This window comes from Poecilia mexicana, unplaced genomic scaffold, assembly GCF_051168715.1.
Source record: "Poecilia mexicana isolate PSO_F unplaced genomic scaffold, ASM5116871v1 scaffold_15, whole genome shotgun sequence".
Taxonomy (NCBI): Eukaryota; Metazoa; Chordata; class Actinopteri; order Cyprinodontiformes; family Poeciliidae; genus Poecilia; species Poecilia mexicana.
This window is the reverse complement of record NW_028263384.1, coordinates 9,440-22,206: the sequence shown is the minus strand read 5'-3', so window position 1 is coordinate 22,206 and position 12,767 is coordinate 9,440. Positions and strand designations below refer to the sequence as shown.

At 50.4% G+C, this 12,767-nt stretch overlaps 1 protein-coding gene across 8 annotated transcripts in view; it reads left to right on the top strand.

Moving 5' to 3' along the window:
• LOC106934157 (histone-lysine N-methyltransferase 2C-like) overlaps positions 1-11,953 on the top strand; it is a 43,396-nt gene extending 31,443 nt beyond the window's left edge. For all 8 annotated transcript variants that reach the window (XM_015013884.2, XM_015013892.2, XM_015013885.2 and 5 more), the window contains exons 53-77: positions 60-167; positions 1,247-1,969; positions 2,058-2,303; positions 2,383-2,541; positions 2,623-2,784; positions 2,855-2,987; positions 3,065-3,182; positions 3,264-3,439; positions 3,514-3,626; positions 3,696-3,833; positions 3,908-4,015; positions 4,084-4,182; positions 4,267-4,482; positions 4,569-4,696; positions 4,810-5,005; positions 7,914-8,123; positions 8,198-8,571; positions 8,947-9,059; positions 9,138-9,274; positions 9,359-9,486; positions 10,221-10,422; positions 10,508-10,624; positions 10,762-10,835; positions 10,922-11,030; positions 11,111-11,953. In XM_015013884.2, coding sequence (XP_014869370.2) covers positions 60-167; positions 1,247-1,969; positions 2,058-2,303; positions 2,383-2,541; positions 2,623-2,784; positions 2,855-2,987; positions 3,065-3,182; positions 3,264-3,439; positions 3,514-3,626; positions 3,696-3,833; positions 3,908-4,015; positions 4,084-4,182; positions 4,267-4,482; positions 4,569-4,696; positions 4,810-5,005; positions 7,914-8,123; positions 8,198-8,571; positions 8,947-9,059; positions 9,138-9,274; positions 9,359-9,486; positions 10,221-10,422; positions 10,508-10,624; positions 10,762-10,835; positions 10,922-11,030; positions 11,111-11,203 — 4,380 coding nt within the window. In that variant the 3' untranslated portion in view covers positions 11,204-11,953. The remainder of the gene's footprint in view (positions 1-59; positions 168-1,246; positions 1,970-2,057; positions 2,304-2,382; positions 2,542-2,622; positions 2,785-2,854; positions 2,988-3,064; positions 3,183-3,263; positions 3,440-3,513; positions 3,627-3,695; positions 3,834-3,907; positions 4,016-4,083; positions 4,183-4,266; positions 4,483-4,568; positions 4,697-4,809; positions 5,006-7,913; positions 8,124-8,197; positions 8,572-8,946; positions 9,060-9,137; positions 9,275-9,358; positions 9,487-10,220; positions 10,423-10,507; positions 10,625-10,761; positions 10,836-10,921; positions 11,031-11,110) is intronic.
• Positions 11,954-12,767: the final 814 nt, after the last annotated feature.

The window sequence follows — 12,767 nt, the reverse complement described above, 5'->3', positions numbered from 1 at the left end:
CGGTTCAAAGGATACGTTTGGAGCTTTGTGGCGCTACCGTCTGCCGTTTCCTTCTGCAGGTGAAATTTGATGACAACAACCCGTTCAGCGAAGGTTTCCTGGAGCGTGAAAGGAGGGAGCGCTTGAGAGAGCAGCAGGAGCGGCAGAGGATTCAGCTGATGCAGGAGGTAACAGCATGGCCTGAAGGGCGCCAGTGGGTGGAGGTCATGCTGCAATTGAGTCCCTTCCTCTCCTAAAAATATTTGAATGAACTCATCTTAAAGTGCAACCAGAAATGAGGCTGGCTGGAGAATCCCTGGACAGGAAGGGCTGTAGTTCTCTTCAAAACGAGTCCAAAGAGTTACAATGCCAAACCGTAATCATCCATGTTACTGTAGTTTAAATGGAGCATGCGTTAGCGTTAGCATTAGCGTCATTGAACTGAAATGCGTCCAGCTGAGCCTCTCATCGACCTTTAGCCTTTTCTTTGCCTCTACGTCAGATGGGTCTCGTTGTGCTCCACTCCTGAAAGCAGCGCAGTGCGAAGCAGCCGTCTCTGCTGCCTGACACGCAGTAGGAGGTGTTGGTTTTTCAAAATAAAGTACATTTCAATGTTTCATGATATTTAAATTCATTTCAAACTCTGATCATGATTATTATAAGTGTGTGAATATATTCTACATATGTCTCATATGCCTTACATTGTTCAACATACTGAACTAACTTTATTGTGAAGGTGTGGCCTTTTTTATTTTGCTGTGGCGACTTACCAGTTAGTGACCTTTAATAATAAGAACATTAGGGTCTTTCAACACATCTTGAATATGAGAGGGTTTCAGTCAGGACAACCTGAGAACACGAGTGTACTGATCACCTTCAGTACACTCTGCAGCCTTTTTTCCGTTCAGGACTTTGTAGTTTGGGTCTTCTGTCTGCATAGCTTTCACTGTTCTAACCCACAAGGTGACTTTTTACCCCAAATCGAACCACCTGGTGCCGTTTCTGTGAACTGTGGTTATGTTGGATACAACTTTAGTCCCTGTCTGGGAACAAACTAGAGTTTAGATCTATTCCCAATGCTGATAATCGGACCAAGTCAGATTGAAATTATGTTCTTGATAGTCTAGTTGGGTTGGATTTTTTTTTCAGCCCAATTTAATCTCTTGCATAAACCAACCAGAACCGGAGAAGCAGAAGCAGCAGTTAAAAAGTTGTCTTTATATTGTTTAGTTGTCACTTCCTGTTTTCTGTGTTGGTTTCTTCTCAGGTGGAGCGTCAGCACACTCTCCAGTGGAGTCTGGACCAGCAGGACCGCTGCGGGTCCGGAGCAGCCGGTGTTCCTGGGAAACGCGGACCGGTTCCTGGTGGAGGAGCTGGACCGGTCAGCAGCGAGGACCATCTGTCCCAGGGAGCGTTCTGCAGCGCCGAACCTGGACTGGACTTCCTTCCTTCCTCCACGGCCTCCAGGCATCAGGTCCAGGGGCGTACAGGGGGCGCCAACCTCCACCAGGGCTTCCCAGGAGGTTCCCTGCCCCCCAGGGCCGCCCCCACCGCAGCTCTCCATCCTGATGTTGCCACAGAGCGAGGCAGCCTCCAGTTCAGGCCCAGGATGTTGGGACTGCTGCGTCCAGCGGGGATCAGTCCTCACCTGTTGGGACACGACTCCTCCTCGTCTTCACCGCTGACCCCACTCCCCCATTCCTCTTCTGGAGGCCTAGCCTCCCTCGCTGATATCATCCCTGACGACAAACCAAAGAACAGGAGATCGAACAGAGCTGAGGAAGGAGCCAGAACTCCTCTGTCGCCACACTCTGACATCACAGCTCCACCCACCCCGGCTGTCTCAGACAAGTCCTGCTCCACACCCAGCCACCAACCAGACACTGGCTTCTCTGGCCTGGCTTCTTCACCTGACGCAGAGAGGCAGCAGAGAGGCAGCGGCGTGGAGGGCCACAGAGGCCCTGTGTCTGGGGGCAGCCTGGAAGTCAAGGTCAGTAACCGCAGTCCTTCTGCTTGTAGGGGAAAGTAGAGTCCTTGAACTTGATAAACCATTTACCTTACGGGTATCACGCCTGCAGGAGGAGCTGATGGAGGCGCAGTCCTGCCAGGGGATCCCTGTGAAGGTAGAGGAGGCTGGGGATGACTGCTTCTCCTCCCCCGCCTCTCACGGGGGAGATGGAGGGAAGGAGCTGCTCCGACACCTTCTGAGGGACAAAACGTCGCCCGTAACGATGACGACTCCCTCAGGGCCAGCTACGCACTGCCAGCTGTCCAATGACGGCGTGCGATCCGAGGAAGATGAACCAGGTTTCCATGGCAACATGGTAAGTAATCAGTGGCAGGTCAGATATAACGAGTCCTCTGAATGTTGTGTGTGGTGCTGAGGTTTTTTGCATCCTCCAGGTGCCATTGGTGGACGGTCCAAAGAAAATTAAGCGCAACAGGAGATTGAGTCGACCCGACAAAGACAGAGCTCCATCCAAGTCCAAAAGGAGGAGGAAGGAGGAGGACGATGAAGAGAAGAGCTCCTCCTCTGACTCACTGATGACCCAGCTGAGTCAGGTAGAGCCCCGCCTCCTTCCTGATGCTCCTGACTCGATTAATGCCGTCTCCCTGCTGACCTTCTACCGGTCGTGTCCTCAGCTGTCAGTGCTGCCACTCATGGAGCCCATCCTGGGTGTAGACCTGAGCCTCTTCCCCCCATACGGCAGCTCCTCTATAGGCAGAGACTCCCTGCTGAGAGGCTCCTTTGGGAATGCCTCTTTGGATGGCGTCTCAGACTTCTACTCCCAAATCATCTACAAGGTACGCTGCAGCGCCCCACACTGACACCACACCGCTCCTGCTCTCCACTCATGTGCTGCGTCTCCTTCAGAACAACCTCAGTAACCCCCCCACACCTCCGGCATCTCTGCCCCCCACACCTCCACCTGTAAGCAGACAGAAGATGGTGAACGGCTTTGCCACGATGGAGGAGCTGACCAGGAAGGAACTGAGCGAGCAGGAAGGTGAGCTTCAGGTGCTCTGTTGGGATGCAAAAGACGTTCCCTGCACTGACAACTCCTTGTTTTCACCTCATTGACAGGGTTGCCAACTCTGAAGCACAAAGAGGATGAGCTTCTCAATCTAAACCATGCCTCCAAGACCGTAGATGTCCCTGCATCCCTGCCAACGCCGCCCCACAACAACCAGGAGGAGCTCAGGTAAGACCCGCCCCCCTCAGAGTTCTACTTGTGCAACACGCTCATGCACTGAGTGGTTTTCTTCTTCGTGGGTTTTCCCAGGATCCAGGAGTCGTTGGAGTGCCACAGTCCGGAGGGGTTTGTCCCGTCCTCGTCTCCAGAGAGCGTGGTGGACATGGAGGTCAGCAGGTACCCTGACCTGTCTTTCATCAAGCTGGAGCAGCCCTCGCCCTGCCCATCACCTACATTACCCATCATTCCCTGCACCTGGGGCAAAGGTCAGCTATCTGAAGCTACTTACCTGAGTTATTGTGTTCCATACCTGTTGACTAGCTCTTCCATCTGTTTTCAGGCTTTTCAGTGAAACAGGAAGTGAAGGCAGAACCACACCTCCAACTGCAATCCACCTGCTCCAGCACAGACCTGGTTACCATAGCGATCACTCTGAACCCGGCCGCCTCTCAGGTCAGTGTGCAGCAGTGCGAGTGGCCAGTTTGACCAGAGCGGCTCCGTTTAACCCGAGTCCGTTCGCAGAACGTCCCGGGTGTGATGGCGGCGGTGGCGGCGCTCCTCAGGGTACCCGGCCCCATCAACTACCAGCTGAGCCAAGCGCCGGCGCTAGAGCGGAGCAACCTGGCCCTGCTGGCAGGAGTGCGTGTGCCGATGTTGCAGGTCCGTGTTCCTTCGTGGTTTTAGTCCACCAGGTTAGGGTAGGGTTGCTTGCTGACCTCTCCATGTGTCCTTAGGGTTCAGCAGCATCTAGAGTGCAGAGAGCGCCACCTGCTGCCAGAAACTCGCCACGCTGCTGCAGCCGCTGCAAAAGGCTGCTGGTTAACGGAGTTCACTGCAGACAGGTGAGCCTGGGCGGAGGGGGTTCGATGGAGTGGCAGAGACAGGAAGTGACAGGAAGTGTGTCTTGCAGGAAGGTGAGTCCAGAGACGTACCCGGTTTGGTGTTCTGCAGTCCAACCTGCTCCGCTCTATTTGAGTCAGAGCAGCAGAACCGCTCTGCAAGACCCAAGGTAACCCAGCCTCTTAGGTTTCTGCTAACCAGCCTCTTTACGCTCTGCGATTCCCATCATGCACTGGTCTGTCTGTGTCTTCAGCCCGCGGTGCCGGTGCTTCTGGCTGGTTCTGGCTCGACTCCTCCTCTCAGCAGAACACAGCACCAGTACTCCAACAACATGTCCCCCATTGCTGTCCATTCTCTCCCACGCATCGACTCCTCCTCCTGCTCTCCTTCCTCCTCCTCACCACCACTTGCCTTTCCACCTGCCTCTGCTATTACCATGGAGACTAGGCCCCGCCCCGACAGCCTCAAGGTGAGACTGATCCCCAGTTTAACCAGTTTAAGCCTCCAGGTTCCTTGCCACCAGGTAGCTCATGGATACTTCTCTCTGTTTGGCAGGTGAAGGTCAAGCTAAAGCCCCGTCCACGGACCGTGTCAGGTGATGATGACTCTCTGTGTCCTCAAAGTTTGAAGAAGATGAAGATTTCTCGGTGGAGACGCTGGAGCTTCAGCATCACTCTCAACAGGCAAGCGTTGGAGGTGTAGGCCATGTTGGTGACTGCAGGGAATGCTCTGATTCTGTTCCTGTTGGATCTGTCCGGGTCCCTCATCCTCGTTATTCCCTTTGTATCCATCTTAGGGGTTCCCGTGTTGCTAACAAGATGGGTGCCATTCCGACAGAAGAGGAAGTGGATGAGCTTCTGAAGGAGTTTGGAGCGTGCCTGCGTCCCGACCCGCTGCCTAGAGACCAGCGTAGGTGCTGCTTCTGCCACCAGCAGGGGGACGGTCTGACGGACGGCCCTGCCCGGCTCCTCAACCTGGACCTGGACCTCTGGGTGAGTTCTGCAGCCGTAGACCCGAAAGCAGTGAATGTTCCCTTTGCTCATGCGCCGTTCAAGCTGTAATATCAACAGAGTCACACCTGTGACATGTCGGATGATCAATCTGAAGCTGTGTAGCCTGATGTCATCCCAGGTTCTGTTCCTCTTCTCTCATGCGGTTCATTTTGCATGACATCAGCCTTGTTTATCTTGGATCATTTCACGGTTGTTGGACGCCTGATTCCCTTTTGGCTTGATTATCGATGTGTCGCCCTCCTTGGCGCTGTAATGGGTTGATCTTCACTCAAGATACTCTGCTGTTTGTTTTTGACAACAGCATTATTGCCTCCTCTCCCAACTCACAGCTTCTTCTGGGCAGGTGGCCACGCCTAGACGCTCCATGTACCGGTGAGCTAAGTCTGATCGGGGCTTTTTCACGAGTGTTGAGCAGTTGTCTACAGAACTGGCAGAAGTGAAATCCTTTTTCCAGGCATGCCAGCTGGATGCTTCTCTCCCACACCGTCCCTGAGTCGTCTGTGGAGGAGGGTGTATTGTCTTTCACTGCCTCTGCCCCTCACTGTGGGAGTGAGGAGGCGGCACGGTCACCTCATGCTTCGGAGTCTGGCTCACGCTTTTCATCTCAGAGGGTATTTAGTGTGTCAGGCTCTATCTCATGCCTCTCCACAGTTGTTGGGTGTTGGCAGCTATGCTTGAGTTGGTCAAGACAGGAGGTTCAACGGGAGGCAGTTGAACCTCCCGTTTCTTTCATTGTGACACCAAATGAAGCTTTGCGTTGAGGTATTTGGTGCTTGTGGGCTCCATCTTTGTGTTACAGATGAATTCCTCTGTAAAGCTTAAAACGGTGGAGCACAGGCTGCCCACCTTGGCAATTCTTTGGGACACCTCATGTTTTCGCTCTGTGCATCCCTTCTAGTGGGGCAACTACAGCCATTAGCTTTATTGATGCAGTGCTTCAGGGCTTTGCGCTGAAGACCAGTGTTTTATGAAATTTTAAATCAGGGTCGAAGGAGATCGGCGGCAATAATGAAACCAAACACTGTTACTGCTAGAATTAAATGTGCTCGATTTATTCCCCACAGAATACAGTACAAAACACTCTATGACTAAACACGTGATGCTCGATTCATTCAGGTTGTCAGTGCTTACCTCGTGAAACTTGGCCGGAGAGCCTTCGGCCTAGAGACAAGCAGCAGCATCAACGTAGCTGGGCATTCGAACGCGATCCACAGCAGACTCTGACTCAAACCGCGGGCTTTTTTCATATTTTATCTCTTAAACAAAGGGATGCCTGCGTGCAAAGGGGGAGTGGCCATTTCCATCCTTGCAGGCGAGCCATCCAATCAGAGGTAGCCGCTCTCCGACCATGAGCCAATCATGGGCCGAGAGCGTGAACCAGCAGACCAATCAGAGCCCAACCCAAGTCAACCAGAGCTAAGCACGCCCTGTTCACGTGATCCGTATGAGCACAATAATCTGAGCAGAATAAGTTTTATATCAAATTATAAAGCAAAGAACAAGTTAAAAGATAATAAAAAGAATAATGATTATCTAAGAACATAAAATAAAAAGATAATAAAAAGATAAAAAATACAAAATACCAGATCAACCAGGCAGCTTGGGCATGTCTTTTCTAGTTCGATTGTAACATAACCACTTTGTTTGTTTTTTCCTGTGTAAAATACATTGAAGAGAAAATGTATCATCTGATGGGTATAACAGTTGCTGTTATTTCTTTGTAAAATTATTCAGTTTCCACTTTTAAAACTGATTTTTAGGTGTGGCTGAGATTTAGTGTATAAAAAGGGGCGTCGGTGCAATCAGAGTGGAAGACGCTCACCGTCAGATCTGTGCAGCGGGAGACTTGAATTAATTGAACGATTAGAACAAATAATAAAGCAAAGAAAGGAGGTAAAACGGAAAATGAAAGTTCGCCCCAGCGCCGCGGATCGGGCGCTTTAGGAGCTGGATTGGAGCTTGTGCACAGGAAACGCCGTTTTGGATTGAGACTTTGGATTAAAAAGGAGAAATTCTCCCATTATATGGAACTCGTTTGTGGACAATATTCGTATTAAAAAGGATCAAGAAGATTCGGACATTTAACCATTTGAGTTTCTTTACTAGCATGAACTAAGTGGATTAAACCTATCCTAAACTTATTTGAGAGAGGTTTGGTTACTGATTTATCAGGATAACTATTATTATTTTCTTAGTTCGTGTTTTTCGTAATAAATTATTGTTGCAAAAGGTCAACATGATTTCTTATTTGAGTGTTTGGCTATTTATTTACTTCTCCATTTAACTGGTGAAACATATTTTGCCTGATGCCTGTGACGTAACCCCCTTGTGTGTATTTGTAAGTTCCGCTTTAAATGGGAGCCGAATTTTACACAGTCTTGTCGACAGTTCTGACTGGCTCGGTCTACATCGACTGAAACATGCCTTAGGACCCTCCGCAGTGTTCCTGTGGTGCCAGGGGAGTTGTTCAGTTTGGAAGTGCTTGAATGGACCATTCAGTCATGGCAAATTGGACAGCAAGGCATCGTTTTCTGGTTCATGTTATTCTACAAGAGTCATCTGGGCCTCCTCCTCGAGGTGTGTGCTCAGGATTCCTTACGACATCGATGGTATTAGTCATTCAGTGCTTTCAGCTCCGCCCTCTGGCGGTCTGTAGGGATTCATAAAACCGTAGTGACGGGGAGCGAAGCACAACCCACATATTGAGGCCTTAGTCCTCGTGGCGGTGGTCGCAGGCTCAATTTCTGGCCTGGCGACATTTGCCAGGCCGCCTCTTTCATTACCCTGTTTCCTGTTGAACGACTTTCAAATAAAGGCCGCTGGAGCCAACAAAACCTTTAAAAAAAATGTTAAACCCGCAGTGATATACCTATGTATTTTTCTGCAGGTGCACCTGAACTGCGCTCTGTGGTCCAGTGAGGTGTACGAGACACAGGCGGGCGCGCTCATCAATGTAGAGCTGGCGCTGCGGCGGGGCCTGGCGCTCCGCTGCGCCCACTGCAGCCGCAGCGGCGCCACAACCGGCTGCAACCGGCTCCGCTGCACCAACACCTATCACTTCACCTGCGCCCTGCAGGCCCACTGCACCTTCTTCAAGGTACCGAATCTCAGCAAGCCCTGATCACCTGAGCAGTCTGAGCATGCTCAGTCATGCTGTTCTTTGTCTGACAGGATAAGACCATGCTGTGCTACCTCCATAAGCCCAGGACCCTTCCTGTGAGCGGGGACAGGTCATCCAGCTCCTCCCCGTTCTCCACGCCCGGCCCGACCTCCGACCCCACCCCCGGCTCCGACCCGTATGACTCGGAGCTGCGTTGCTTTGCTGTATTTCGGCGAGTCTTTGTGCAACGGGACGAGGCGCGGCAGATCGCCGCTGTCGTGCAGCGGGGCGAGCGACAGCACACCTTCCGTGTCGGCAGCCTGCTGTTCCGCGCCGTTGGGAGGCTCCTCCCACAGCAGATGGATGCCTTCCACAGCGAGGCTGCCATCTTCCCAGTCGGTTACCATGCCAACCGCTTCTACTGGAGCATGCGCTACAGCAACAGGTGAGGAAGTGTAGTAGCTCAATTCTGTCTCATGTTAAAGTGGTGACTGTAATAAAATATGGAAAAAGATTTATTAAAGTTACTGCAGCTTTAAATGTTTTAGAGAAACTTTAATAAAGACATGTACAAAAGCTAGGGTTTTAAATAATTTCATAAATTAATGTGAAAGATCTGCCACTCAAACGGTTGCCACGGAAACATTGGTTAACTTTAGATGGCCGATTTTCTGTTTTATTCATGTCACAGCAGAAAACATGATTCTTTCACAGCAAGAACACCAGGCCAGAAATTAAGAGCAGTCATAGTTCTGCTGGTTCTGGGTCAGTGGGGTCCATATGGTTCTGGATCAGAACTAACGAACGGTTCCACCCACAGACGCTGCAAGTACCTGTGCTACATCGAGGAGCATGAAGCCCGGCCGCTGTTCAAGGTCAAGGTGGTTGAGAAAGGTCACGACGATGTCATCCTGACAGGGACCACGCCGACAGGTAGTCACCACGGTAACCAGGAGCAGGTGAGTAGACTCTCCAACTCTCTGACCCGCTTCGACCCGACTCTTTGTGCAGCGGCGTGGGCTCAGGTTCTGGAGGCGGTGGCCCGGATGAGGAGCTGCAGCGGGACTCTGAAGCTGTTTCCTGTTTACCTGAAAGGAGAGGAACTGTTCGGCCTGAAGACGTCTGCCGTGACCCGGATCATCGAGTCTGTAGGTCCAACTGAAAGACGCACAGAGACAGAGACACCCTGACAGTGACACACACACCCTGACCATGTTTCTCTCTCCCTCCAGTTGCCGGGGGTCGAGGCATGTGAGCGCTACACTTTTCGCTACGGCAGGAACCCCCTCATGGAATGGCCTCTGGCCTTCAACCCTTCTGGCTCGGCTCGCTCCGAACCCAAGGCCTGCCAGGCCAAGAGGTAACGACTAGAGCTGCACCGATTGCAGTTTTCTGGTCAATTTGTGATCACTGATCTTTAAAAAGATCGATTGGCCAATTCAAATTTTGAGCAACACTTTTTTTTGTCTAAAATGTTGCTAAAATAGCAAGAAAGTCTCTGAGTTGGCAGGAGTAGGGTGACTATTGTTAGCTTCAGGCTGCAGACGTGACCCAGTGGACGGGGCTAACAGAACCTCACTGCAGAGCGGAGGTAGATGAGATTGGATGAGATCAGCTTCATATGTAAATGCCTGTCGATTGCCGACCTCCCAAAGTTAGGGACATTTGGACCGACTTATCAGTGCACACACACTTTGTATTGACATCACTTCCTGTTCCTGATTACTTCCAGGTGGAGCCAGCAAACTAGCAAACTTTGGTGGGGGGTTGGACTTATTAAATAGTTCTGTGTCTTCTGGTGTTTGATTTCTGGTTCTGGACAGAACCAGGAGAACCAGACCCAGCATTCCTGGTTCCTGGATTTGAACAACATAGTGAGGCACAAGCTCATTGCTGAAAAAGCTGCACTGATTAGTTTAATCATATATCAATTATCACAGGCTTTCATCATAGTTGCTGGAAGATTTCTGATATGGTGAGAACATCCAGAATTAATATGTGACCAGAGAAGGGCCAACAGTTCAGACCAGTAACCGATGTTTGGCTCAAAACCTTGAGGAATCCATACCTGTCTTACTGCCTCGTCTTTCCCAGACCTTACCTGCTGACCAGTGTGGCCCCCAGGTGTCAGGGCTCAGTGGGCTCCATCGTCGGCCTCGTTCCCGGCGTTCTGTCTTTGTCTCCTGGCGAGTCGGTGGCTGCTGCCCATCAGGGCCGCCACTCCAAGTCGGCCCAGTACCGCCGCATGAAGGCGGAGTGGAAGAGCAACGTGTACCTGGCTCGCTCTGGCATCCAGGTGAGCCGGCTTGGAGAGGGGGCGACCCCCCCGCCCCCAGATCCCCCACCCGAGGACCAGCGGCTAACTCTGCATGCGTTTACAGGGACTGGGGCTGTACGCCGCCAGAGACATCGAGAAGTGCACTATGGTCATCGAGTACATTGGGACAATAATCAGGAGCGAGGTCGCCAACCGCAAGGAGAGGCTGTACGAGGCCCAGGTGATTCACCTGACACACCTGACCCTGGTCGCTCCCTTCATCTGATTGGATGTGCCCTGATCAGAATTAACTGATCAGCTCCTCTGATTTGCTTTGGTCTTGTAGCTCATGTAAATCATCTGTTCTGGTGTTTGCAGAACCGGGGCGTGTACATGTTTCGGATTGACAACGACTATGTGATCGACGCTACCATCACCGGAGGACCGGCAAGGTAAGAGACAGAGATCCGAAGTGCCTGCTGGCAGCGCCTGCTCTGTGCTCACCTGGGAATGGGGCGGGTCTTTGGGTGACCGACAGGTACATCAACCACTCATGTGCTCCGAACTGCATCACTGAGGTGGTGACGGTGGAGAAGGAGAACAAGATCATCATCAGCTCCTGCAGACGCATTCAGAGAGGAGAGGAGGTAGAGTCGATGCAACAATCTGTCCATTATCAGGCAGCCTGAATGTGATTGGCTCATCATGTTGGCTCTGCTCCCTTCAGCTATGCTACGACTACAAGTTTGACCTGGAAGATGACCAGCACAAGATCCCGTGTCACTGTGGAGCCGTGAACTGCCGCAAATGGATGAACTGAGAGCACGGAGGCCTCTGGCGCACTGTGGGCGGAGTTAACATGACATCATCACTGGTCTATGGGCAGAGCTAGCATGACACCATAATAAAACTAATTGATTAGATCAGAGGAACTAAAGTTTATACTTAATGAATTTACAAATGGGACACATTTATAATCTGGAGAGGGTGGAGTCTGTGCTGATGGGGCGGAGCTTACTAAGAGGCTGGTCCTCACTGTAAATTGGTTGTAAATGTGAGTGTAAACGCCACTGAGATAAGCGAATGTGTCGTCCTTTAACTTGCACTAAAACATTAAATGACAAACACACACCTACCTGATTCCACCGCTTGGTCCTCCCCTCTTCCTCCTCCTCATCAGTTTCCTGTAAAATAAGAGATTTTTTTCTTTTTGTATTTATTAATGAATTAAGCTATTTTCTAAAACTGCGGTGCATTTGAGGTCCAGTGTGGCAGTGTGTAAATATCTGTACCATAAGTAAAAAGTCAGACACAAAGATTAGAGCACCCCCCCCCACTCCCTTGTGTGGACAGGGGTCTGTTACTTCACCCAGAGTTTAGGCTGCAGGCATCTGCCGCTGTGTAAATATGAGGTTTATTCAGGCTCTGCTGTGTACAGATAGACGACATGAAGCCTTGTCTCTGTTTTTTTTTTATTAATGGATGTAAACAAAGTGATGTTTCTGGAAAATATGGTGAATCTGATTTAGAATCATTTACAGAAAATAAAATATTTTACATCTTAGAGAAACTTTGTGTTTTTGTCACTGAATTGTTGCATATGAACTAGGCCTGTCACGATAAACGATAAGTCGCACGATAAGTTAAACATATCGACCTCATTTTAATTATCGGCTTTATCGTCTCTTCCTGCCTTTTTTTCTTTCTGTTGACACCGAATGAAAAAGGCTCAGCTCCGGTCTCTCCACTGACCCTCCCTTCCTCATTTCCTTAGTGTAATGTCCAGCGGACACGACATGACTTGTTGGCCGATTTTCAAAACCTGAGACACATTAGCCAACAGAAATCCTGGGTATAACGGTTCGATTGTGCCGTGTGGTTTCCAGCAACACAGCCATTATTTTGGACTTGTAGCCCAAAATAATGGGTACAAGTCCAGTTAACTAATTTTAATACCAGGCATTAATCAATGCTTTACTAGAACCTGTGATGCATGTGGCTAGAGTCAGCAAAGTCCTGACTGAATGAAAATCATTATAACCCATTTATGTCACGTTAACAAGAACAGCTGAAAACTTACCGGGTTTATCAGCTGCGGTAGCAATTTGGCTCCAACTCCTCTCCTTGTCATTTCTATATTTGCACTAAATGTTGGATAAATATTAATGTTGTTTCCACATATCATCTCCGATGTCCGCTGGACTTCGTGTGGCTCCGTGTCAGCTGTTTGGGATTCCCCTCCATAATTTCCCCTCATAAAGCAGGAGGAGAATCCGGCTTTCTGATTGGCTACCTGTCACATTCAGCGTTAAGCGGTCGGGGAAAACCCCTGATTTAGATCGGAGCGGCCACGACGACCTACATCACACTGCAGGATGATCGGC